Source organism: Eutrigla gurnardus (assembly GCF_963514095.1).
Source record: "Eutrigla gurnardus genome assembly, chromosome: 5".
NCBI lineage: Eukaryota > Metazoa > Chordata > Actinopteri > Perciformes > Triglidae > Eutrigla > Eutrigla gurnardus.
Genome location: NC_139919.1, coordinates 24,211,659 through 24,239,629, shown reverse-complemented (window position 1 = coordinate 24,239,629; position 27,971 = coordinate 24,211,659). Strand labels below are relative to the sequence as shown.

General features: G+C 43.0%; 1 protein-coding gene across 2 annotated transcripts; it reads left to right on the top strand.

Annotated features, from left to right (window-relative positions):
- The first annotated feature begins 7 nt into the window (after positions 1-7).
- On the top strand, positions 8-27,829 carry gabrb2a (gamma-aminobutyric acid type A receptor subunit beta2a). Of its 2 annotated transcripts, XM_084010048.1 has the most exons (10): positions 8-174; positions 300-400; positions 853-920; positions 10,978-11,198; positions 18,033-18,115; positions 21,550-21,687; positions 21,927-22,079; positions 23,774-24,018; positions 24,486-24,626; positions 25,765-27,829. In XM_084010048.1, the coding sequence occupies exons 1-10, from the start codon at positions 101-103 to the stop codon at positions 26,119-26,121; spliced, it is 1,581 nt and encodes a 526-aa protein (XP_083866174.1). In that variant the 5' UTR covers positions 8-100; the 3' UTR covers positions 26,122-27,829. The 2 variants fall into 2 exon arrangements, with proteins under 2 accessions (XP_083866174.1, XP_083866173.1); XM_084010047.1 differs by lacking the exon at positions 24,486-24,626 and having other exon boundaries at positions 10-174.
- Positions 27,830-27,971: the final 142 nt, after the last annotated feature.

The window sequence follows — 27,971 nt, the reverse complement described above, 5'->3', positions numbered from 1 at the left end:
GCACGCATGCGCCTCTCATTGGCTCCTCTGCACTGTCTGGAGTAAGTTGGATGTGCGCTCTCCTCACTCGCATCCCGAAACCGCCTCAAAAACTGTTGCGATGGGGAGGATCAGGAAAAACCACTTTGGGATTTTGACTTTTTCTCTACTCGTGACTTTCGTCTGGTCTCAAAGGTAAATCCCGTTTCATATTTTCGGTCGTCTTGCATGTCATGTAGCGATCTGTTAAAGCGTGCCTGGCGTGTGATATTAATAAGCTGTTTTTTTGCATTACACCACCTTTTTTTCCCCTCCCACAGCGTGAAGGATCTCAAAGATCCGAGCAATATGCCTCTGGTAAAAGAAACAGTGGACAGACTGATGAAAGGATACGACATTCGGTTGAGGCCAGATTTCGGAGGTAACTAGCAAAAAATGAAAACGGAATGCCATGTTTTTCACGCCCTCCTGACGCGCAATACATGTTTAATGAATCGCAAAATCTGCTTTAATTTACGTAATCATCCTTTCACAGCCAAATAGGCCTTTCCAATTAGGGCCATGAGAAACGATGTGCATATTTCATTTGATGGAGGAGATAAGACAGGCTTTTTAACGTGATCGATCCCGCTCATCAATGTTTGATTATCCCACTAAAAAAGATTAAATTAACCGCATTTGAGCTCATCTGCGTTTTACACATGATGGGGTTTTTTTTTTCCTTCTCTCTCGCTGAAGCTGATGATGCACAAGCCTCCTGTAGGTGGAGGGGAGCAGAGAAGAACCTGAGCGCGCGCGTCACGAATTTGTAAAATTTACATGATGAGAGAATTATTCATATGTCTATTTATTAAACCCTCTTTTATTTCACAGGTGCACCGGTGGCCGTTGGGATGAATATAGACATAGCCAGCATAGACATGGTCTCTGAAGTCAATATGGTAGGTGCATCTTCATCATTATTACCCCGCTTAATGTTGCCAATTGTACCGGGCACGGCTGGAATACCCCTGGACTACTTATCACGGATCCGTGTGTGTGTGTGTGTGTGTGTGTGTGTGATAGAAGCCGCTATAATGCGAGACAGTCTCCGTAAATACATTTGATTTTACTCAGGTAATATAAAAGGAAAACGATGAAGCTTCCGTTCCCAAACACATCATCGCCATCCTCCTCTCAGTCTCCGCATTCGCAGCTCTGGTTGTGTTGCTGCATTTGAATTCAAAACACACACTCACTGGCGCACTCGGACGCACAGCCCCGGCTGCGCGCGCCCTACGTGCACGTGTGTGCGTGCGTGTGTGCATGTGTGTGCGCTCCTGACTGCTTCATGTTGTCAAGCCTCGGCGCTGTAATTGTGTTGACACGCACCCCGCACCCACCCTTTTTCTACGCAGTTACCTACAAAATTAATCAAAATGCATCCACTCCGTCTCCAAACTGGCGTCGTTCGGTGTTTTTGGAAAGGCTTTTTTTATTTTAATTCGGCCGACCAATCACATCATCACCGCCTCGTCTACGTAAACGATCTTCCCCCCTTACTTGTCAGATGACGTAAGCAATTTGTTAATAATACATGTCTGGTCACAGCGTTGCAACAAACACCGACTTGAGCTTTGATGCACGACCTGGAGAGAGGACCAGGAAAAGTTCAGCAGCCCATGCAAGAGCACCACCTATTGATCCGTGTGGCTGACTGACAGACAGACAGGCAGACAGACAGACACAACGGAACCCACAGGAATCTTCAGTGTAGCTCTGCTGCATTAAATATACTCCCATTTCTAGTGTAGAATAGCCGGCTTAGCTCATGGGATTTTTGTTGCATTGAGAAAAAATATTAAGGGCAGTCTTTGCCGAGAATTGAGAGTGTGAGAAAAGATAATTTACAAAGCAGCCTCTCCACGGAGCAACATAATAGAGATGTTATATAAGAGCATGAAAAACAAGTTTGCCAGCAGGAATGGAAGAAGACGTGTTTTCTATTATTAAGTGAGCCATTTTTTTTTTCAAGTTGATTTGGCAGCTTGTCAATTTTGTGTGGCCATCTCTAAATGAGTTTTTAGCACATAAAAACAGCGGAGTGCTGTTGTTGGAAGAGGAAGAGCGCTGAATATGGTCGGAGCTTTTCCTTTGATGGAAATGATTTATTTTGGTGGAGGATGCAGCCAGAACGGAAGTGCCTTGGGGGTCCGAGGAGATTTGAAATAGAAACCCCTCACTCGCTTTGGCCTCTCTCTTTCTTCCTCTCCCTCCTCCCTCCTCCCTCCTCCATCCTCCATCCATCCCCTCCCACCACTTTGACTGGATCCCTGGCTGTGACTCTGGGCTCAGCAGCCATGTAATCCACCTCTGCCTTGCTCCAAAGGGTTATCTTACTTAAGAACTAGGCATCTATGCGAGCATTCATCTGGAAAAAAAACACTGCTTCATACATCCGTGTGTGAGTGTGTAGCAAAACACAAAACTGTGCACAAACAGTGAATGGCGGCTGACGTCATGCAGCTCCCTGTGGCTATGAGAGAGCGTTCATCTCGCCACCGTTTCTCAGAAAGGCTCTCCTTGACGGATCTACACAGGCGTCGCTCTGACACCATGGGCAAATTAGAGGAAAAGTTAAAATAACACTTAAAAAAACATCGGCGGACTTGTGTTCCACACGCTGTTGTCACCTTGTGAAAAATCCTCCCTGTGACTTTACATAACAGGATTCTCCTCCTCCTCCTCCTTTCTTCACATCCAGCTCTCTTGGCTACAATAGAGGATAACAGCAGCTGACGAGATTGATCTCAGAGAAATCAATAATATCACCCTGTGCCCTGATCACGAGGATGGAGTTGGTGACCTGTGCTCGGCACCGGGCTTCTTTGATCTTCCTCATCAGGAGAAGCCGCTTTTAAGATTAAAGTAGTGAGGGGGGGGGGGGAGAGACACACAACACAGAGAGGCGAGGATGAAACCGGGGAAGGCAGTGAAGAGCAAGGTGAAGGTGACTGTGATCAGTTTCACCATCCTCTCTTATGATACCTACATCCTGGTGGAGGAAACGTTGTAGCAGACCCCGTGTTACCCCCGTGTTATCATTTACCCCTCAACATACAGTTACCTTTTCTCTATTTAAGCCTTTTTAAGGTTAAAAATACCTTATTTTCCTACTACACCGTCTGACTCTATCACACATTGATTCTTTAGCAGCTTGTTCCAGATCAGTATCAAAGCTATATGATGTTCATTGATATTCTAGATCTCTTGTGCATCCCTTTTTATAAACATTTTCCTCAAAATGTTGTGATGTCTATCCTAATTTTAGATATACCCTGTAGCACTTCAGTGAGGATTAACAGGTTAAAAACATGACTCAACAATCCAAGGCTGCAAGGAATCTACTATTTATTTTCCTGATCAATTGTTTCGTCCAACAAATGTCCACAAAATTGAGTGATGCCAATTATACGATCCTATTTCTTCAAGTGTCTCGTCCAATCAACAGTCCAAAACCCTTGATTTTCAGGTTACAGTCATAAAAAAGAAAAGAAAAAATGCATCACACAACAGAGATGTATTGCTAAGATAACTGAAGCTTCTGTATGTTGTGACACCACCCCACTAACACTGAATTTGAATTCTATAGTGTATAAAACCTGGATGAAAATGGAGTCATTTGCTGTCAGGAATTTGGAGGAGTTTGAAATCGGTGTTTGTGAGCGGGTTTGGGCTGCAGACAGCTGCTCGCTCCTCTAATTAAAGATAAAAATGCCTCTGGTGGAGAATGAACTCTGCATTTTAGTCGGGGCTGATTGAAGCCATTGTGGCATTTTTTCTTCTTCTATGCTGACATGAAGGGCAGGATGGTTGTTGAGGTGTTGTTTGAGTAGTAGTTGTTGCTTCTCTGTGCACATGTGAGAGGTTGGTTCACATGCCTACATGCCGTAGTGGAGTCAGTGTTTTTGTTGGTGCATGATGGTGGCCCGTTGAGGCCGGTGTTGTCAGGCAATGAACATGTGCAGGTCAGTCAGCGCCATTGGTAGCAGCCTCGCTTGCATGACATTACAAATGGCTATTTTGAGAGGGAAGCGTCCTCCGAGTCCGAGGTGTGACCACACATCCTTGCTGGGTGGGCTGCGCTGACTCATCGGGGTTAGTGCAAAAAATATGGCACAGATGTGAGATCATGGCCCGAGACCCTATCTCAACCTCCACCTCCCTGTTTGGTCTCCGTCTGTTTCGGCGCTGGCATCTCGCTCCGTCACTCATCTCCCTCACTTAGCGGCTGAAATTGCCTTTGCATAATGCTGTTTGTTTTTGCTGAAATCACAGATCCAGGAACCCGAACCCTGGTTACGGTGCATTAAAAAGTGTTCTGCACACAGCCAGTGCAGCTGATTAAATACAAGTGGAGTCTGTTGTGTCGGCGATGCATCAGTGCTGCATAATAATGTCTTCGGCATGCCCTCCATATGTTGAGTACGGCTACAATATGCATTCTTAGGCTCCGAGAAATAAGGAGGGAGGTAAATGAGTGTTTTCACTCCTCGTCTTTTCTTCATTCCGCTTGTTAATTACATGTAAAATACCTGAGGTTGGTGGTTGTTAAGAGGCACTGCCAGTACTATAATACTGTTCTCTGAATGTTAATTAGCTGGCTGTGAATTAAAAGATTTAAACAAACCAGCTGTGGTGGCTTCTGGGATGAAGGAATTAGTGGGGCGTGAGCGTTCCCTTTTATTACGATCATTATCCTGACAAGCGCTGGTTTCTTTACATGAGTAAAGGGATCTGGCCGTCAGATAACGGGAGAGCTGATGACCAGAGGGAACGCGACGCCGGCCTCGACGTTACACTACATCCGTGTGAAGGATGCGGCTTCTTGTGTCTGTGAATTAGCAACCATTTTGATCTTGTTTGTCCAAACTGATCCTGTTCCATTTTATTTTCAGCTTGTGGAAAATAAGCTTGTGTTATTTTTACTCAGTGTTGCCATGACGACGCAGCCTCTTTTTCAGGGGGGGGGGGGAGCTAGGGAAGTCAAGGAAAAGCAAATAAGGCCTCTTTTTCTAGGTACTTTTGCAATGTTGCTCTGTTTTAAAGATGCAGGATTTTTGCCGTCTTTATCTTTTTAATAAATGCTGATTGTACAGGAAATTTCCCAAGGTGTTACTGGTTATAGTATTTGAAATGGGGCTGATTTCAATCATTATTTTTATAGTTATTCTCTATAACATCTCTGGTAAACTGCATCACAGTTTACCAGAGCCACGTTCACATGACTTGTTTCTTTCCACCAGCTGTCTAAAACCCAAACATGTTCAGTTTACATTAATATAAATCAGAGAAAAGCTGCAAAGTCTCATATTTAAGAAGCAGGATCCAGAAAATGTATGCATTGTATGCAAAATGCATTTTTGCATGTGAAATGACTTGAACAATTACTCGATTATCAGAATTACAGCTCTAATCAGAAATATTATATAATCTTAATTCTGTGTCACCCCTTTTCTGTGGCTTTTCTGAGATTACTGCAAAAATGTGAAGCAAAACTACGACCCGTGCACATTTTGATACACATATATTCACAGATTTCGTCTCTTTGTTCATGTGGTGCAGCTTTGATTCTGCCTGCTCCGTTTGCTCCGTTGAGCCTTCCAAAAAGCTTAAGACAAGAATGCAGGTTGTCCAGAACAATGTCATTAGTTATGCTGAGTGGCCACACAGTTACAGATTAATATGGTCAGCAACATAATTACAGCACAATAACAACACTTAATCCTGCAGCCGTCTTATGTGGAAACTGGGTTCTCTGAGCGTGGATTCATATGAAAATGTGAAAAAGACCATGAGCTTTAATAACAAATATATAAGTTATCAATGCTCATTGTAAAACGTGCAAAGAAATATAAGAATCGGACAGCTCGTGTCATATTTTAAAATGTCAACTTTATCAAAATGAATCAATCCAAATTAAAATAATGGAGGAGCATTCCTATATTAACGTAGTTGCTGGTTTGTCATTCGCTTCAGTTATTGCAGTCTGCAAGAGCAAAGTTACGCCAAGTTTAAATTGGTCTTAATATACTTTTGTAATAACACAAAATAAGTTAGCCAGCTCCATTAAAAGCCTTTAATGTGCCGATGACTCCCTTAATGATTCTGTCAGGCACTTTCTCCACTGAAGTAGCTGAAAAATGACCCATTGGAAAGACAGTCATCAAGGCATCCATGTTATCCCGTCCCACAAAACTCCCTCCTCGACACCTAATGTTTAATTTGAAGGCCGTACTTAACCGGACACAGAGAGCACAACAAATGAATAAACTCAGCTTGACCAGCTGATGTGCTGTGGCGTCTCCTCCAGCTTGTAGATGGGAAGCAAACAGACAAGAGGCTGAGATGTCTGCAGACGAGCTTGTTATTGCCCAAACGTCGAATCGCCTCCTCGTAGCTGTGCACAGTGGACATTGTTATTATCAGCACATTTCCCTCTGCTTGTTGCTGGAGCACTCGGCAGCAGGACACGGCAGATGAAAGCATTAAGCAATATGGTGGACGTCTGTCTCGTCACGTAAATCTGCCGAGGAGAAAGAGGAGCACACGTACCGAGTGTCATACCAGCAGTTCAAGGGTAGAATATGTATATTTGTTAATATAATTATGATATAGGCAAGTGTTTAAACATCATTTGTTTATTTGATTTTTAATGCTATAGATTTAACATGTGCATCAGATGTATATAGGGTAACATTTTACACAATTTATTGATTTTATTTACCGAAAAGTCAAACAAAGAAATGTTACTCTGATGTCTCTTATGTTTGGGGTCTATTACAGCCCAATGAGGTCAAAATTATCACGTTTACAGTAACATTTTCATTAAAATGATGGAAAATCATAACGTATCAAGCTGATAAAACAATATCAAGCATGTTTTTGAGCTCTTAAAGAGGGCGGGAAGCTTTTAATGAGGTCCAGAAATATCAGAATGTATGAAAATGAGAATTGGTGGACACATCTTTTCATAAACAACAACAAAGACAAAGGACTACACATAGAACTGAAATGGCTAGATGGGTTTTATTATATTAGAGAGGAAGGGAGAGCATTGACATCTTCTGTTTCTGGAAATCTAAACGGAGCGCTATGAGTTGTGTTAAGCTCCCTCCCATGTCGGTTGTGACAGCTGATGTAGTTGTAATGGAGGTCTTGTAACAACTGTAGCCTGTCAGATTTCTCAGGGAAACACAAATGTACCCCTTGTCAGTCTGTCAGATTCTTAATGGGGGTTTGTTAGCCCAGAAACATATCTGCAGTGAGACACTGTCACTGCAACCAGCTTTGATGTTTTTTAAGTTAGCCGGCCTTGTTTGTATCTCCGTCGTCTTTATATATTCACTGCTGTCAATGCTTGTTGTTTTTTTATTTTTTTAATGTTGGTGCTCTCCACAAGATGTCTCCCTCACTGATGCTCACTGGTCCGCCTGTGTGATGTTAATGGAGTTTCTGAGGAGTGCTTGTGACAAGGAGACTGAAGGTCGCCACGGAAACCGACGCTCCGGCATGGGGACGGTCTGTCTCTCACTTCTCTGCTTTTTTTGGGACGCTTCATGCTGTGACGTCGTCCTCACCTGCTCCTTGTTCTCCAACGCTTGTGGAGTGAAGAAAACACTTGTCTCTTGTATATATTACCCCGAGATTATTTCTTTTATGCAGAAGACAAAACTCTAAATGAAGGAACGCTCCTCAATTAACGTGACACTTTTACTACCACTTAATATTTGTGTTGATATATGCTTTGATTGGGTGTTCTCAGTCTCGTGTGTATCGCAGACTCTTGCTTAATGTTGTGTGACGTGAATATCACTTGTACAGGTTTCTTCATTTGCAGTTAAAAAATGATAAAAAGAAAAAAAATGGATATGCAGATGTAAATTATTTGCTTTGATGGGATGAAAACAACATGGTTTTAATGCTATGTGGTTAAAGTGCAACCCTTTCACACGTCACAGAACAAAATGTACTCTGCATTGTACAGTAGTTTATATTTCTTTGAACAATAACTTTGACTGGAGAGAGAGTGTGTGTGTGTGTAAACAGCACCATCTGCGAGGCCGTAATCACGCTGCCATTTTCCCGTGCAGCCAGCAGGCAGCAAGCAGGCCCAGGTGTTCTGTGTGCACCACTATACTCTTAAACGCTCCAAAAACACACAACGGGACGCTGCACGCATGAAAAACCACAGCAGTCCAGGTATTGTGCGTGTTGGCCCACTGTCACACTGTCCAGACTTACTGGGACAGTTGAATAGGACGGAGCCATCATCGATGTTGTTAGAAACACCTGTGTCTTCCTTGCTATGACAAAGTCATAATGTCGTGTGTCCGTCCACGGCTGATCTCGCATTCTGCCATAATATTTGGGGTTATGGCTGCGTGCTCAAGGACCCTGGTGGTTGAAGTGACTCACGCTTTCTCACCTTTTATTGCCTCGTAAAAGCACCGACTGTCTGCTGACGCGACTCCTCATGACTGGCCGAGTGCATCGCCGACCAGCGGCCGCTGGTCTGCACCGACGGTGGGGGACACTTTTATTGTTTTGGACAGTGTGTTTGGCAGCTAACAGAACTAGCAGTACGCACGCTGCTGAGTCCTCATGCTATATGTGCTGCAGACAGCTCGGGGAGTCCGATGTTGTTTTTGGTAAGATCGTATGACGTGTCCTATATGATGACTTTGCATGCTTGTTTTTTGAGTTTGAATGAAGTGTGCTTAACAGTGACTTACAGGCCGGGGTCGTATTCATTCAATCACACGGTACAGCAGTGGATATAGAGTAGAGTCCACTGTAGTGTGGAATATTGAGTGTCTATTATATTGGGAGTAGTGAGTGATTTTCCATAATGTAATTTTACAATTTTGGTTAATTTAGGACATCCTCCATTTTCCTCCTCCTATTAAAGAGTGTTTCCTTTTCTGATAGAGGGTGTTGTTTGTTGTTAAAGCTCCATTGGGGCTATATAGGCTATATAAATACAATTGATGTGACTCTTTTGTGAGCTAACTAGTAAATGCTTTTGGATACAACCTGTAACACATTTTTTATTTTACTGGTGCTGAATTCATTAGTCAACTAATCAATTTGTCAGTCAAAAGATAGGTAACATCATACTGTTATGACAATTCATGGGAGACATCCATCAGAAACATTTTCTGGTTTGAGGTTTTTAAATGCAAGAGTTTGAGGCTTGTCTTATTGGATATATGGATTGGATTATTTTTCGTGTTTTGAATTGTTGGTTGGACAAAACATGCAAAAACATTTTGTCAAACCTCAGCTGGATTCTGGGTAATTATGATTGGCGTTTCTTGGATCTTAAACACTCAAAGATTTGTCCATCAATACCATTTAAAAAAAGGATAACAATTGCTAGCTGCAGCCCTAAATGCTACCCCGTTAATGTAATATACAAATTAAGAGCTATGACACACGTGTGCTTCCTAACCCACCAAAATGTCAAATTACATTTCACTCCAGTTTGTATAAAAAAAACACAGCGTGGAACAAAAAGATGACGCAGGAAGCTTGTTGCTGAAAGTCCATGACATTATATTGATAAATGGTTTCTTCTTCATGTTTATTAGATTGTTACCACAGGGCTCCACTTAATGTCATTAGCTTCGGCTTTCTCATTTAGTCAGAAGTTTTTAGCTTCTCCAAGCAACTTCCTCCTCTCAGAGGATTCTAGCTGCTTGTTCTGCATTCCTTCGTCAACACGGCGAAGGATGGCAGTCAAGAAGACGGCGACGTACTGCATTAGACGCTGCCTCAGTGGAACGATGCACACCGAGACCGCAGGCAGAGGCTAACGATCTCAAAGGTGATAGAGATATCCGATCGACAGGCTGATAATGAGACGGAGAGGGAGCGAGGAAGAGAGGAGGGTTCAGTGGGAACGCTTGTAAAACAGGATAAGGACGCGGCCGTCCTCGCTTGACTTTTCACTCCTGAAAAAATCAACATGGCAGCAGCTCATGTATTTTTAGATGCCCTTTTTACGCAGTGCTTGGGTCGCGAGCACACTGCATGCAATGAATGATAAGAGTTTAAGAGGGAAAGTGGGCTTAGCGGTGTCACGCCAATGTGTGATGACGGAAGGAAACCTAGAAATATGGCGAGGAAGTAACGGCGACGGCTGCTCGGAGTGAAAACTCGAGGGCCTCGTTTCACGGACCGTATTTTTTAATTTGTTTTCCTACTCATCGATTGCACTGCAATACACGGCAACAGAGCACATCCGACTGCAGTGCTGTGTTTCACTGTGGCTGTGTGGGTGCAAGTCTTTTTTAGGAGTGAGAAGCAGAGAAAAAGAGAGAGAGAGAGAGACAGAGGAGGAGGAGATTTACAGCTACATCTCTGAGCATGTGTAAAAACCAACTGTACACTATAAATGCAGCGTTTTCCATCTGGAAAACTCACCTAAATCTTAGTAGTTTGGTCGTTCATTATGCAGAATTAGAAGCAAAAACAAAGCCAAAAAGAGGGAGACATGAATGAAGCCCCATTAGCATTAGACGGAGTAGTAGTAGTAGTAGTAGTAGTAGTAGGAGTATTCTCTATTAAGCAGAATGTGGCGTCATTCGTTTTGAGGGGGAAACAGATATTTTTTGTGTGTGAGACAATAGTAAGTCGGCTGAGAAAGTTCCCCTCTGGTTATACTCTCAAAATGAAGTGAGGATAGTTGAATATTAACCCCTTCAACCCCCCCTCCACCATTGCCCCTAGTAAAGACGGTGGCCTTTCAGACCACCGACGACCTTTTGGTTGACCTTCTTACTATGCAGAGTCCATACAACGCGCTGTGACACCTTTCAACATCTATGAAGTCATGTCATGTAAGCATAGAGCGACGTGCTGTTGGTTCTTGATATGTTTCCTTGTCGAGATGATAGTGGTTATTGGTTCCCAACAGCTTCATTAAATCCAGCCCCCTCTCTCTCTGTCCTCCAGGACTACACCTTGACGATGTACTTCCAGCAAGCATGGCGGGACAAGCGTCTGTCCTACTCCGAGATCGCCTACAACCTGACTCTGGATAACCGAGTGGCGGATCAGCTGTGGGTCCCCGACACCTACTTCCTCAACGACAAGAAGTCCTTCGTTCACGGCGTCACCGTCAAGAACAGGATGATCCGTCTGCACCCCGACGGCACGGTGCTTTATGGACTCAGGTAAGCCTTTTACAGCTGCCCTTCCTATGGTGTCATGACAATTAATGGATTGATCACGATGCATAATGGGGTAATGTGATGGTGTCACATGAATCGTTTCTCACTGAGCCTTTTTAATGAACTCTAACTTTGAATTCAGTCTATTGCGTCTCTTCAATTTTTCAATTTTACAACCCAAGTTGGAAAAATGTTTTTACAACTTGAATTCAAAAGCATTTTTTTGTTTGTTTTGCCATCAGTCTTATAATATAATAAAATTATATTCAGAAAGTTAATAGCAGCAGCTGTAGCTCCTTTCAACAGAAAGGCAATTCAGCATACAAATGACCACAAAAAACACACATGAACAGGATTTAAAGAGAAACGTACAAATTAGATAAATCTGAATATAATGGATTCAACAGTTACAGTCCCATACTTAAATTAAAAAAGTTTATTTAAAAGTAGAATATGGGATTCTGTTTTCTGGCTTTTATCTCACGTTTTGGCTGCTGGATAATTTGACCACTTTGGGCCGTCTAACGCCATTCAAACTATTGAAATGTGAAGAGACCGTCATGCTTCAGTGACGGCATCAAAGACCCATCAAACTGTGACTGTGTGGGATTCCTATAAATGGTCACAAGACAGAATGGTTGAAGACCAGTGGTTACTGTCGCCACGTCTCCAGATCTCAGCGCCGACTTCGGCGAACACAATCATATCAGAAATTATAGCCACAACCTTGAAAATGAGACCGAAGATGTAATCAAGCAGAATTGTCCTTTTAACAGCTGTGTATAGGAGGAGGTATGTGCCTCCACGTGTAAGCCTTACATCCCCCTGATGATCATCAATATCAATAATTGATTGGCTGTGATCAATAATAAAGCAGGGTGGTGCAAACAGCCGAAAGCTGAGTCTGATTGTGCAGGAGGGTTCAACCCGTCTACGCGACGTCTCCTTGTGGTATTGGACTGTGATGCCTCTGAGGAGACCGTCATCCATAATTGATAAGTCATAATCAATAATGTAGCAGTTCAATACAAACACTGAATCTGTATTTGTACTGTTGCCGCGTATTTGACTTCACAAGCTAGCAGAGCCCGTCCATCACCGTGCTGCTGCCTCCTCTGATCTGTCTTCTCGTCTACGTGTGTGTGTGTGTGTGTGTGTGTGTGTGTGTGTGTGTGTGTGTGTGTGTGTGTGTGCGCAAATGATTTCAGATTAGTGTCCGTGTTTTAAAGATGAGATTATTGTTGCTAATTCAAGATGTTGCAGCATTCACTCATTCTCTCTCTAGACTGAGATGCCCTTCTTGCGCAAAGACTGCTTAAAAAATTTAAGTCTCTGCACTGCACCAGATTATTCGTCGCTACGGTTTTGTTTCAACAGTCGAGAAATATAATTCATAACGCTCTGAGTCAATTGCATAAGCCCGAACGCATATTTTCGCACAACAGAAAAGAAAAAGCAATGGAGGCAACGAGAGGGCTTGTTGTTGTGAATTTGAGGGCGTGCGTGCGGCGGAGAGATGTGGTTGTTACCTCGGATACGATGTCCTTGTCAGTGCCGGTGCCTCCCGGCTCCTCCATTATTTGGTTTGTGGGTTTGGTCCAGGTTTTATTTGATGCTAGCAAGTCCAGACACAAGCTTCTGTCAGAGTCAGCCCGGCCAGATGCCTTTGCGCTGTGAGCACGCTGACACATACCTGTAGAGACGGGCCGGCTGGTTGCAACAGCAGGGCTTTAGTGGATGTGGAGAGGACGGCTAACTGAGAGGAGACTCGGCGGGAAAACAGGTTGTGTGTGAAAACGGGTTCCTGCCATGGAGTGTCTGAGTGCTTAACTGTGTCATTATCTGTTTGGCTTTTATTTCATTTTACTCCTCATCAGTGTAAACGTAGAACTACCACACATGTAAAAATACAACCAGAAGGTCTGCAATATCAGTTAAATGTTCTCAAAAAGTGCTCATCACCATGCTGCTGAATGACTTCTGTGAGAGATATATTATCATTTATCATTGAATTCTTATGATGGGTTCCTAAACGTGTAAGCAACCGTTTATTGATGTATAATATGTAATAGTAAATGCAGCACTCAATTAGAGTAGAAGTACCAGAACATTTTTATGAAGTACAATACTTACATTCCACCGCAGAAGGTCAGTTTATGTTCCAATTATCGCCATCCATGTGCTTTTGCATTGTTTTATCTTATTTACTGTATTGGTTTTGGTGGTAAACTTGGGCTTGGAGGCTCCTCTGGTCACGGAGTTACCAGTACGGAGGGTCTAAAGAAAGGTTGACATCCAGTTGCATCTTGGGAAATGAGCCAGTGATTTTTGTGAGCTTGACACATACTATAGACTGAAAGCCAGGATGTGTCGACCTCTGTTGCTTTGATGTTGCCCATTCTTCAGTAAATGAGTGTGATATTAAATCACTGGTGCACAGCTTAAATCACAAATGGAGGTGCTTTAGCATATTTAGCCATGACTTTCATACACATTGAAAAATACCATAAATACTAAATAATGTCTCCTATAGTCTAAATCTCTAAAAACTCTGTTATTGTCTATACATTTTTTAAATTCGGCACTAACACAAATTCAAAATGACTTCTCCTGCATCATTTCATTTGCTTTTTTTCTAAATATGTCATGCTATAACATGAGATGTTGTCTCTTTCGTTCTTGCATAAAAAGCAGTAACCATAAATATATTGTTGGCCTCAAAGGTGAACATGGATTTGTATGTGTGTGTGTGTGTGTGTGTGTGTGTGTGTGTGTGTGTGTGTGTGTGTGTGTGTGTGTGTGTGTGTGTGTGTGTGTGTGTGTGTGTGTGTGTGCGCAGCATCCGTGTCTGTGGGTGGGTGTGGGCGAGTGTTATTTTTGGGGTGCCTGCTGAGGAGGCAGGGTGAGGGTGTTGTTTACTCCTTATTCCCTGGATATGCATCCCGATCCTGCCAAATCCTGGTCTTCAATTACCAGGAGGAGCAGAAAATTACAACAGTGCTCCCAACTGTCACTTTAGAGCTCGGTTCACTCTCGGGGAGAGGCAGTCTGATCTAATTACCCAGCCCCTGAAAAGGCTCAGCCAATAACACAGATACCACCCGGGCTGCGAGAAAAGACACACATAAACACACACACACACACACACGACAGCGAAACAAAACACTCCCACTTCATCCTTTATTTTATGCAGGAAAGGAGAAAATACATTTGGTGTATGACTGCTGATCCATGTCGTTGAAAATTCACAGAATAAAAGAAAGAGACATGAAGGTCAGACCTCATTCAAAATGGAGAAATTAGGATCCCCGACTTCCTGTCTTCCATCCTCCCCCCTCTATCCTTATCTCTCTCTCTCTCTGTGAATATTGTATCTCCTTTTGTGAGAGGACACATCCTTGTGCTATGGAGACTGGCGTCCTCTTTTGTCTGGGCGAGGAGTGGTCCACTCTCCGGCTCAATAGATGACATCGCATGGCCAGGAGGAGAAAGCTGCTGAGTGGTGGAAGAGAGGGATTTAAATAAGTCTTTTTTTCTTTTCCTTTCTGTCAATACCATCAATACGGACTCAGCATCGCCTCATACGTCGTCCATCCCTCTCAAACCATCGATCGAGGCAGGGTGCCTTTGTATGTTATGTGTGTTTGGATGTGCCTGTACTTTGAAATGAAGAAACCCCTCCTTTGATTTGGCAAGCCTTGGCACACGCTGGGCTCTGTTCGTTGCCGCTGCAGACATTTTATTTTTCACATTTTGGCAACAACGGTGCCTGAGCAGGGAGAGACAATCCCGCATGCCACGTTTTCCTCAGCTCAACACAGGCTCTCTATCCAAAATGGAGGAAGCTTCTCCATCTTAATTTAACTTCTAACTCCATTACAATGTCCGTGCGATGATTCGTCGGTTTAATCAAAGGCGTGCGGGTTGGTAACCTGCTTGCAAAAAAATCTCTCTGCCTCTCTGCTATGACGCTCCCTCGAAATGAGATTCTGTCTGGGAATTCGTTGGTGGTTGTGTTATGTCCGTAAACAAGGTCATTTGGAATAAAGGTGCACAGGCTGCCTCAGGGGGGGTCCACACACACACACACACACACACACACACACACACACTGGCTGAACTGTGAGGGAACATGCACAGACGAAGAAGAAAAAAAACAGCCTTTTTTTAGAGCTCCATGTCCTATTAGCTCCGACGCAGAGCAAATGTAGCGTGTTTGAATCGCCGTGATCTGTTAGAGCGTGGCCTCTCCTCCGGCAGGTCTGGATGAGAGAGAGAGACCGGCCCTGATGTTGATGAGGAGCAAACAAGCCTGTGCTTCATGATCACTGCTGCTGCTGCTGCTGCTGCTGAGGTCCACGACAGACTCTCGCTGCAGCGGAGATGATGATGATGAGGAGGAGGAGGTGGTGAGGCAAAGACGGGGAGGGAATCCTGCAGAGAAATCCTCCTCCTCCTCCTCCTTCTCGGTTATTAGCTGTTTATTAATTGTTAGCTGTGGATATTGGGCATGCTAGCTAGTCCAGGGGATAGAGAAACAGCAGTGATCAGTGATGCAGAGACTCAGACAAAAAAGCTCCAAGACTTCTGCTGATGATGTAGGTGGGCTATAAATAGGCTGTTATTTTTACCCCTGCCATTTTGGCCTCATTTCCGCTTTTCCCCTGTGCTTCCTCTGCCACCGTGATGAATTAGTGGTGGCGATGGCGATGATGGTGAGTGATGACAGGCTGGTTTGGCGAGCACAACATCCCAGTAAGTTGTAGCCATAAAAGAGGTAAACTAGGACAGATATAAGACTCCTGTGTTAATCCCCCAGTGCACCATGGCCCTGCTAACTGGCTCTTACATAAGAGCCCAGAGAGCAGAAAAAGGAGGCAGAGAGAGCAAGACAGAGAGCCAGAGAGAGAGAGAGAAAGAGGGAGAGACTGTGTCTCTACATCTCAAAAAATGAAATCCTAAAAATGAAAAAAATGAAACTTGCCAGGCTGGGCCCAGGGGAGCTGCAAGTCTTATGGAGACAGATTTCAAATAAACTTCTGCTCTTAATTATTAAAGACAAAGCACTCTTCGAGATAAGTTTGTAGTTATGATGAAGTTAAGAGAGATATTGTGATTTAGATTTTATGTATACAGCCCCATGTTTATACTGTGTATAGATTCTTAGGTCTAGAATGACATATTTTTCTCCATCAGGTGTGTCTGCAACAACCACTGTAATGTTTGACTGAACGTGTAGAAGCCACAATTGTCTAACGGACAATCACCAACTTTGTTTAGTCAAAATAAATCCCACAATTCTGAGTTAGATGTGAAACTATGCTGACTCTACAAGCTGCTTCCTGTCACTGCCTCCCTCTCTGCCCGCTGAGCAGCAGCTGAGCGGCTCATGTGATTCGGAGTTCGACCGTTAAATTAGCAAAATAAAATCCCCAAATGACGATATATATAAAAACGGCCAATAAAATATGTCGTGAATAAAATGTGCTTTCAAAAAGTGTGAATCACTGCAACCACGAGAGGTCCTTGAGCACACAAAAGGTAGTATAATAAGGCTGATGGGTTCAGTGGTATGCTATAATGCTATAATAATAATACATAATCTCCCTGTGTAGATAACTGAATGAATAAACCAGCTATGACAAGGGAAACACAAGGTCACGACAAATGCATCATCCTATACTGGGAATTCTCCCACAGGCTTCTAATATAGTTAATGGTCACATGATGCTATCGTGTTCTATCAATCAGTGAGTTGGTGTGTGTGTGTGTGTGTGTGTGTGGGGGGGTTTTCTTACAAGTCCAGAATGCTAGATTTAGTCCCAGTAGTTAAATAGTGTGTCCAGTCTCTCTCAGACAGCCTCGGGGGTTTGGCACGGCCGGGTGCCAACCCGTCTCAGCTCTGGCCAACTTGTCGTGTGTGAAACAGGAAGTACGTCGCTCTAAGTGAACCTGTCGGACGCGGCTGGTTGGCACTCCGCAACTCTTCATTTACAGGATTGTGTGACCAGGGGTTGAACCCCTCTGCTTGTTTTATCCACTTAAAAATGAAAGCAGTGTCGCGTCCCAATTCCATACTAAATGCAATACTAATTGTGTTTAGTATGCACTCGTAGTATATTGGTCTTACAATTAGTATGAAGACATAAATGCACTTTTTGTACAGACAGGGAATGAGAATACATGCACTGATGGAAACAATACAATTTCAAAATAAAACGCAACTAAATTTTCTTTTTGCATTGCATTGTGGAAGAAAATTAGGCATTTCTTAGGGTGCATGCTCTTTTGTAGCTTTATTTCTGTCACTTTTCCAGTGTGAACACATTTCATACTAAAACCTGTTTATACTTGTAATGAAATGATGTCATGTCACAGTCCAGGATCCCTGAATGTCTGTGGACATCTGAAGTAGGAAAAACGTTTCACTCGGTAAATTGCTACAAATTGAATTTATTTATTTATTCCACCTTTTTTTTTTTTTTTTTTGACAGGGTGTCCCAATGAGAGCAGTTTGCGCTCTGGTGCATTTGTACACAGGCAAAGCGAAAAATCCAACATTTAGACAAATATTAAAACGTACAAAACAGCAAATAAACACGAGGATAAAATGTTCAAAGGACATCAAACCAACAATTAACTGGGCTTTGTTGCCTTAAAGGCAGCACTAGCTGTGAGTTAATCTCCCTTCCACCTATCTGATAACATTTTCCATTTTTAACCTTTTGTTTTCATTGTTAGGAGTCGTTTTATATCAGGTGCTTTCTGCCTAGAAGGTCATATGAAATGAACTGGGCTTTGACAAACCTTGTATTTTCCATCCCACTCTGTGTTTAGGATCACCACGACCGCAGCCTGCATGATGGACCTGCGTCGCTACCCTCTAGATGAGCAGAACTGCACCCTGGAGATTGAAAGCTGTAAGTACTGTTGTCCCTGACAACCAGCTCTCACACCCACACGCAGACGTGGAATTAAACAGATCCCACATACGCACGCAGCTCCGAAAGGCGGTTGGAAAACAGTCTGCCGGGGCTTGATGGCAGCGAGGTAGAAGGGAAGATTGATAAGACTGCATGTAAAATGCTGAGACAGGCTGATGAGATATCAAGAGATACGCATCAAGAAGAGGAACATCACTAATGGCTCGCCGACTGATAACATCCAGCCTAATTAATTCAACTCCAACTGCAGTGGCTTCCCAAGGCGTGGAGGAGCCTGATTAAGTCCGGTGTTTTCAGGCGTGTGCTGATAGTGGATGTTATGTGTAGCTTCTTTCCCCCCCCCCGAAAACCTGCCTCCATGTTTGTACAGTACAAAGAGCTCATTTCACGTGGAGTTTGTAATTGTACGTGATCCGGCGTTCTCCAGTCGAGGGAGGGAGCAGTGGAGGAACATGAGAAGGAAAGATGAAGTCCTCTTGCGTGTTTTATCTGGGTCCCCGGAGAAAAGGATTATGGGGCTGGGATGTGGTGTAGGGCTCAGTCTTTCCGGGTTTGATCACGCTATTGCCAGCAGCGTTGGAGCAGCACAAAAACAGTGCGGGTCAGAACCGCCTCTCGCTGCTCCTTTCCCATTATGCTCGCCATCTCTCTCCTCATCACTCTCTCTTTCCGTTTCTCATCTCCTTTCTTTGCACAGTCTCATCCTCGTCTTTTCTTTTTTTTTTCCCCCCTCTCCCAGCCTTTTTATCTCTCTCTCCATCACTCATGCTCTCTTTTTTTTTTTCTTCTTTCTCCTCCTCCTCCTCCTCTCTCAGGCAGCCCAACACAAAATGCACACACACACACCAGGCAGTATCTGCTCTCATATGGATTAACTGGCAATGGTTTTAACGTTGGAATCGCTTCATGCCAGAGCATGCTTTTTTATTCAGACTAATGAGCCCAGAGAGCTCTCACTTCCCTTGATAAACTTGATGCATTTTTAACAGACACAAGTCTTAAAAACCCCACATCCTCTGATACATCAGCAGCTCACTACAGCGGCTCGGTCCGCTCGGTCTCACATGCTGAACTGCACTGAGCAATAATTGATTTCTACCTCTCCAACACTAAAGATCTTTTGTACTTCATACATCTACATGCAAATACACACCCACATACGTGTGCACGTCTCACAGTTCACACTGCATTGTCTCTGTCACATGACGGCTCAGGATGGATACGTGATATAAGATGTCGGCATCTTTCTGAACAGAGACAATAGTCCAGGACTAACGGAGCCACAAACGTGCAATAAAATGCTCCTTCACGACGTTCTTTGTGCCAAAACTTCCCTTTCCCAAGCTCCTCGACACCCTCCTGATCGCGGCCTGTCACGGCTGATCAGAACCGAACTGAGCCGCACATCAAAACAGCCGTGTGGTGGACTCGGCTCTAATTGGGGTGACGCGGGGTCGCACAAGGCTGGGATGATGATAATGCAGACGTGGAGGGAGAGCTTAGTGTATGTGCTGGTGTACAATTCCAGCATCAACATTATGCTCCATGGTGTAGTCACTGTATTCTGGTTTATTTCACCAGGGCAACAATTAAAGAATGTATTTTTCTTACTTTCATGCCATTAAAAGACCAAAAACAACAGTATTGTTTGTGTAGCCAAAGTCCAGTTTATTCCTCAGTGTCAGATAGACCTCCGTTGTTGAACCACGTCAGTCCACTGGCTGACATTCATTACCATGAACACACAATGGTTTACTTACCGAGGACATCGCCCAAAAAACAGAATGTACTCCTGTTTGACTCACATTGTAACAGCTACAGTGCCCGGCTGTTTTAGGAAATCATTTAGCTTTTTTTTTGTTGTTTAAAACAGGATACAAATTTGTAGATGAATGGAATAACACGTTGTTGGTTTTGTCTTTTTCATGGGAGTTGTTGTAAATATGACAACCTTAACTTTTTCAAAGCAGACACGGGGCGTAAGATTAATAATGGCTGCTCAGTCTCCAGTTCCAGGGCGTTGTGCATGCACGTTCATGCAGAAGGTAGCCATCTTTTATATTGTTAGTAACACCTGTGCTTTGCCTACTATGACATGTCAAAATGTCGGCTGTGAAAAAAGGCCTGTGGGTGAAGTTAGCCGCCTGTCCAACCAATAACAACCAAGCACCACCATTAACTTCACCTTGAATGTCTGTTCCACAACAACAAAGAATTGTGGGGGTTTTTTTTAAATCAATGCCTTGGAGTTTAATTAATCATCCCGTCTGAGGAGGTCACTGCCTCTATTTCAGGTGTGAGGCAGTTAATATAGAATAAAGATCGCTGCTGCATGTTTGCTCACGTCACTGTTCAACAAACACATCAAGCTGTGTTATGAATGTAGCTTTGAAATAGAGTTGCCACTGCAGAAAGGTTTTCCTCCCAACATTCGTCTTTAATATGCATTGGAGTTGATTATTTTAGAAGATTTTTACTTTTAAGTGACTTGCCATACATCACTTTCAAATCGTGGTGTTTTTAAGAGTCATTCTCTTAAACATACACAATATTTAAGATCAATAGGCCTTGTGCAAGAATTATGGGTACAAACATGTGTTCTTAAGTGGCGCTTATATATAATTTAGGAGAACTTGCTGCATTCACCAATTTTTTTGTATTTTGTAGAAACTCAGCTGACGAGTGGACCAGATCTGTCGTAAGGAGTTATGTGTAATGTGTCTGCTATTATCCGAGCCATGGTTCTTCAAAATTACATCGTATATTTCATTAATCTGAAGCAATTTGGGGTTTGAAAACCCTATATAACTTACACTTTATAATCATGTTGACGTTATCCAGTGTGACAATTCAAATTATAGGATTATAATATAATTCCAAATGTATAGACTATAACAATATTACCATTAATTTAAATTGGCTGTTGAGGCTATTGTGTAATTGTCAAACTGCAGAATGAACTGAAATGATTTGACCTCCTCCCGTTGATGTGATGAGACATTTTTCATATCGAAGCATGTCTTCTTTATTTTTTTATTTATTTCTTTATGGATCTGAAAGCAGGACTTCAATATAAGACATACGGTGCATGGAAACGTAGCCTTATATCGTGTAAATGGGGCGTTATGATGATCATATTTAGCCATTTTAGGAGAGATTCACCCTCCAAAATAAACATAATTAACGCTGAAATGGTGAAATGTTAATAATTAGAAATGTGGCCCCTCAAATGTACTGTGTTACCCCTTGTCGGGGGTCTTGATCCTCACGTTGGGAACTTGGTGCTGGAAAATGTTGAGTGGTTTTTGTAGCAAAACCGCCGACATTGACATTTAATATTACCCACCATTATGCTGTATTATAGACCAGTACTGGGCGATGATAAAGGTCTCTTTGTTTCTCCCCTGCAGATGGCTATACAACAGACGATATTGAGTTCTACTGGCGAGGTGGCGACGGCGCCGTGTCCGGGGTCGACAGAATAGAGCTGCCACAGTTTTCTATCGTCGACTATAAACTCATCTCTAAGAACGTGGTCTTCTCTACAGGTACGTAGCTTTAACGTGCGCTGGCTGCTTACGGTGAGCTCAAAACACCTTATTTGGAAACGGGACATACACTGTAAATGAAATGAAAAGTTTTATTTTTAACATTAATATCCACATGTATACAAAAAAAAGTCCCATATAGCAGACTCCCCAGTGTCAAGGAAAATATAGCTTTTTAGTGAGTGTCATTGAGGAAAGTCTATTTCTATCCCACTTCCTCTCTCCTTCGCCTCCTTCAGGTTCCTACCCCCGCCTGTCCCTCAGCTTCAAACTGAAGAGGAACATTGGTTACTTCATCCTGCAGACATACATGCCTTCCATCCTGATTACCATCCTCTCCTGGGTCTCCTTCTGGATCAACTACGACGCCTCGGCTGCCAGAGTGGCCCTGGGTAGGATTGCCTCGCCACCGCTGAACAGTGACCCTGGGAAATAACCCAAAAGCTGAATGATAACAAAGCATAAAAAGAGCTATTTGACATGCGTTGAGCCTTTTGCATGTAGATTTCTATACATTATCGTGTCAGCCTGAGCTGTGTTTAGACTCTCTCCCAGCATTTGCCTTTTTTTTCTCATTAGCTCTAAGCATGTGAGTGATAGCGGTGTGTGATAGGATGCCTGGCTAAATGTCTGTTGTTCTGAGATGACTATATGCATGACTCATGCGGAGCGAGATGCGCTGCAGCTCGACCTTGAAGCGTGCTGTCTTTCTCTCTGCCTGTCTGTCTATCGGAGCCCCTCATTGGTCGGAGATCCCCGGCTAATCGGAGCCAGATAATTTCAGCCGGATGAAAGTTTGGCGACGGTTGCTTAAGTGCACTTTACACATTTTAATGTTTTACGCACAAATGTCAAACTCCCTTTAGTGTTAAACTCGGGGCTCGACGGGGTCAGAGCAGCGGAGGGAATGGCTTTGAGCTTTATGCGTGTTGTTCTTGTCACACACCATTTGTTTTCCGGAGTGGGACACATGCGGGTCGGAGCCCCAGACGGTGTGCTCAGAGGGTAACGTGATTTAAAGATTTGTCTCCGCTCAGCATCCTGAGAACGTGCAGCGAGCGAGCGCAGCCAATGAGAGGGGGAGGCTCCATGCTACAGCGACGTCGCTGGCTGCCGGGTTATTTATAATACGTGTGAATCTGACCAAATGCAGATTGTGCATGTAGATGACTAATGTATCAAACACAGTGTGTTTGTGTGTGTGTGTGTGTGTGTGTGTGTGTGTGTGTGTGTGTGTGTGTCAAAAACAGGTGAATCGTGCTGTGACTAATAGCAGATGTTTATGTGCTTTTTACATAGCCTACAGTTTGTTCCATGTCCATTTGAATACACGATTAGACAGAAACCTTCTCAGGAGGATTCAACGGAGCTGTTGATTCATATGGTTGCACATTATTTCAGCCCCGTCTGTTTGCTATAAATACATACATGGATGCTTATGTTCAGGAGCACATACTCCGATGCTTTGAAGATGAGCACCTGATCTCCGTCATTTTGATGTACGTAAAACGCTAATGTGACCAGACAACCTTGTTCATTGGCTACGTCCTAATATCTGATGCTTAATAATTTACTGGATAATGATCAGTAAACGTAGATCTCTGACGTGTACCAAAACGCTAATGTCAGCATGCTAACATGCTCACAATGCTATCATGCATGACTTTAGCTAGTATATAAGCTTAGCATCTTAACGTGTTAGCAATCGGACATCTTCCAGTTAGCACTAAACACAGTACAGCTGATTGGAATGTCATTAGTTTTGCAGGTAGGCAAAACCACAAATGTCACACAAAAACCAGTTGATCACCAAATTATGATTCATCCTCTGAGGACCATAACTTTCTGTACAAAATGTCAACTTAATCCATCCACTAAATGTTGCCATCTTTCAGTATGTTGGACTGACGGATGCACCCTGCCTTTCCTGGAGCCATGCAGCGAGCATGGCCATAACTCAGCATGACCTTTCATCAAATCGCCTCTTTTTTTTTCTCCTTACTGTACAGTTGATGGTTAAAAAAAATGCCTTTCAGCGTCTAAAGACTTCACTTTCTTTCTAACCGTGTGACCTGTGGTATCCCAGGGATCACTACGGTGCTGACCATGACCACCATCAACACCCACTTGCGAGAGACGCTGCCAAAGATCCCCTACGTGAAGGCTATTGACATGTACCTGATGGGGTGCTTTGTGTTTGTCTTCCTCGCCCTGCTGGAGTACGCCTTCGTCAACTACATCTTCTTCGGCCAGGGCCCCCAGCGGCAGAAGAAGGCGGCTGAGAAAGCAGCCACTGCCAATAACGAGAAGCTGAGACCCGACCCCAACAAGGTACACGTGCAGGCAAACTTCCTCTACAGGTATCTGTGCTGTCGGTTAATGTGTGTGTGTGTGTTTTGTTTCTGTGGGAGCAAATGACTTCTTCTCCTCCCAAGGTCAATGTGATGCTGTGACCGATGCCTGATGTCCTTTACCAGCACTCTTTACTGTTCTAGCTCTCCGTTTCTCACTGGTTTAGCCTCATGTATCAACTTTATTACTCATAGGATCTGAAAGAGTGAATGCAGCAGTGATTGGCTTATACTTTCTCTCCATATTTCTGTGTCTCTCAAAGGGCAAGGCGCCTTGGAAAAAAAAATCACTGGCTGTGGTGCCAAAGCCTTCCCTTTTCAATTTTATTCAGCTGCTAAAGTTAGCAGGAACAACGGCAACATAAAAAAAATAAGACACCCTTTCCTTCTGAGTGTGGCAAGCTACGATTTCCCCGAAGTAACAGTGCTGATTTTGTATGCTTGCAGTGGCTGGTGGGAAATGTAGTTCAGAGAGATGATGCTCTGTATGCCAGAATGAAACAGAGGGAAATTGACGCATATGACTCGATGTGGGATCCCATCTTTGTGGACGATGCCGCATTAGGACTAGGCGAGCAAAGAAATAAGGTACTGGAGGTTTTGAAAGTCAAACCTAACAATGTCATCAATCTGAATCAATCCCGATCAGAGGAAAATGCTGTAGTTTTTGTGCATTTCTTTGATTTCTATAGATTTTTTAAGACAACTTTGATCATCACTCCCACCATTGTGTTTTTCCCTCTCTTGGTTTGCTCTTCATGCATTTTCCTGACAAACACGGCTTAGCAGTTTGATTTCTGCAGGCATTAATCTAATCTTAACTTGGGCTGTTCATCTAAATTGATGGGAAATGACAAATATGGCAAGAGAGAAGAAAACATCAATAGCTTCTCTTAAGATAATGTAATTCCGATGCAAATGCTGTACAATCTCAAAGGAAATTGATAACTCTGTTAAGGCTAAGTGAAGCAATTGAAAGAAAAAAAAAACGGATCGTCATATAAGAGAAAGAGATAATTTGCAGTTTGACGAATAGTGCCAAGAAAGTGGCTTCGCTTTCATAGTGAGTTACACAAAAACAACAAAATACAACAAGCTCCATTTACAGCGGGACAGGATTGGATTATAGGGACGTTTTTCCTCAGAAGTCAGGCTATGGATGAAGAATTGTTGATCCGAATTCACTTCCCACAACGTCTTTCCTGACCTGCCCCCCCGAACCTTTTAAGCCTCTCCTCCATCTTTGCAAAGTCCTTTTTACTATTTCTCTCAACCTTCTCCTGTCACATTTTTTTTTTCCTTTGCTTTCTCTTTTTTTTTTTTTATTCAGTTTTGTCTTGTGAATCGACAGAATTTTAACCACACTCTGGTTGAAATTCTGAGATGACAATGAAGATTTCTCCATGAGAATTAGTTTGTGGGGCGCGTTGTGCTCCTCCAGGAATGTTATCTCATAGTCTTGTGTCGTATTATCACTCAGATATTGATTGACAGATGATCAATAATAATAAAAAAACAATTTAAAGTGCTTGAAATTTGTCTTCACTGTAAGTAACACACTTTTTGACTCATTTGCATTACCCATTCTAGCACTTCATCAGTATTATTTACACAGTGAATGACTTAATGATCATTATAGCTAATAATAATAATAATAAAAACACTTTTAGATTTCTCCTAGGCAGTAACTTCTCATGGCTCCACCTGTTTTTACACCCTCACACAGATGACTCCCGATGACAACATCCTGTTCAGCACCCTGGAGATGAAGAATGAGATGGGTGGTGGCGGGGATCTGTCCCGGGGCCTGGGAGCACCCGGAGACCCCCGCAACACCATGCTGGCTTATGATAGCTCGACTCTGCAGTATCGCAGGGCAGCCATGGCCCGTCAGAACTATGGCCACAGCGCCTTGGAGCGCCACGCCCAGAAGAAGTCGCGCCTACGGAGACGGGCCTCCCAGCTCAAGGTGAATATCCCAGACCTGTCCGACGTGAACTCTATCGATAAGTGGTCCAGGATGATCTTCCCCACCGTCTTCTCCTTCTTCAACGTCGTCTACTGGCTCTACTACGTCCATTAAACCCGGCGGCATCTGGTGGCCAGCTTGCAGAGAAGGGGTAGGGGGGGGGCGATTTAGGGAGGATGAGATGAATAAAGAAAGAGAGAGAGAGAGAGAGGGGGAAGATGTGAGCAAGAGAGAACAAGAGATAAACGGTGCAACAACTTTTTTTAGCTGGTTCATTTTAGAAAAAGAATGCAAAGACTTTTGGATGGACTACAGCAGCACCCAACACTTCAGTCAGCAGTGACTCTTTTAGGATTTGGGAAACACCTTAAAAACGACTGACAAACACTCGGAAAAAGAAGAGCGAGTTTTGAAAAGACAGAAATGGTGCCTGTTCCAGAATTTCAATATATCACTAATATTTGTCATTCGTAGCTTACTCTCTGTGGATCAAATATTTATGCTTGTGTTTGCATATACTTTAAGGATTTGTTTTGTTTAGTATCTATTTACTTCGTAGCCGAGCTGTCTGCATCCAGGAAAGCTTTATAAATGATTTTAAAGGAGTCATCCTTGATAGTCTATTTTCCTATAATTACTGTAATATCAAAAACATCCTTTAAAAGCATGCTTATGTTTGATTTCATTTGCATCTCAGTCATGATGACGATGGAGCGCAAAGCATTTTAGTTTCACTAGTTGAAGTCAGTCTGTCAGTTACTGTTTTTGCAGCTTTGGCTTAGGATGGCCCACCTGGGTGGATGGGTTGAGCATCGCTGGATGACAACAGGTGGACAGCAGGGGGCGCTCTTTTTCTCTGGACATCCCTGCGGGGCTTTACTGGTGCCAATGCTGAACAGAACATGCTTCCTAGTTCTCGTGTTATCCGGTGAAAGAGTGGGACTGTTGGACGCGCTTTGACGCTTTGGCCAAGTTTTTATTTGTATTTTTTAAATTTTTTTATTTATTTTTGCTTTTGCTGTGCTGACGGGATCAAGTCATTTCACCACGTGTTATTTTTTTAAAGAGAACATTTGACTCCTCTGTACTTTCTGCCATCGTTTGAGGAGCTTCAGAAGTGGAGGGGAGGCTTTAACACGACTTAAGCTGGTGTAAGAACTTTGCTGAAAGATGAGCTGAGTTTCATTGCAACCAGAGTTGCTGCATAAATATGGCAATCCACAATCATCATAATCAGTAGAAATTGAATGATAGAAGTATGATGCGTTTCATTGTGATTAGCTTTCTGTTTTGAAAAACTGTAGATAAACATAAATCATATTTAAAGAAAAAGAGATGATTCATTTTTATAAATCAATACTCACATTATTGTGTAAATATTATGGATTAATTCTATTTAAATGGGTCTCTGTTGTTGTTTTTTGCAGTTGAATTACAGAACAAATGTTCCATTCAGTCAAAAAAAAGAAGAAGAAAATAGCAATTTAACTGAGGAAAAAGAAAAAAACACAATTCACAACTTTGCTGACTCTGTACTTTTGGGACTTTTCTCTCTTTTCTTTCTTTTTAATGGACTCTAAAAGCATCTACTTGCTGAAACTAAAGCACTTCCAGACACCAGTGACTTTTGGGTCAATGTTTTGTTCTCCAGAGATGACTTAACAAGGACCCCACTATCCAGGCATTGAAGTCAGGCATATTTTGTACAAAGTTTCTGTAAATTCCAATTGTAATATTTCATAATGACTGTAAATATCTTGTGTAATGATTGTCAGCAATTATGAAGATGTATCTAAATTCAATTAAAACTCAATTCAGTCTATCACTTCAATAACAGAGAACATGGGTGGCAGTTTTATGTGTCCCGGATGAATGTGTGGCTGCTCGTGATGACTGACTGCCGGGCTCATGGCTGATTGAGTGTCTGAACGAGCGAGTTAACGGCTAAACCGGGGTCGGGAGTG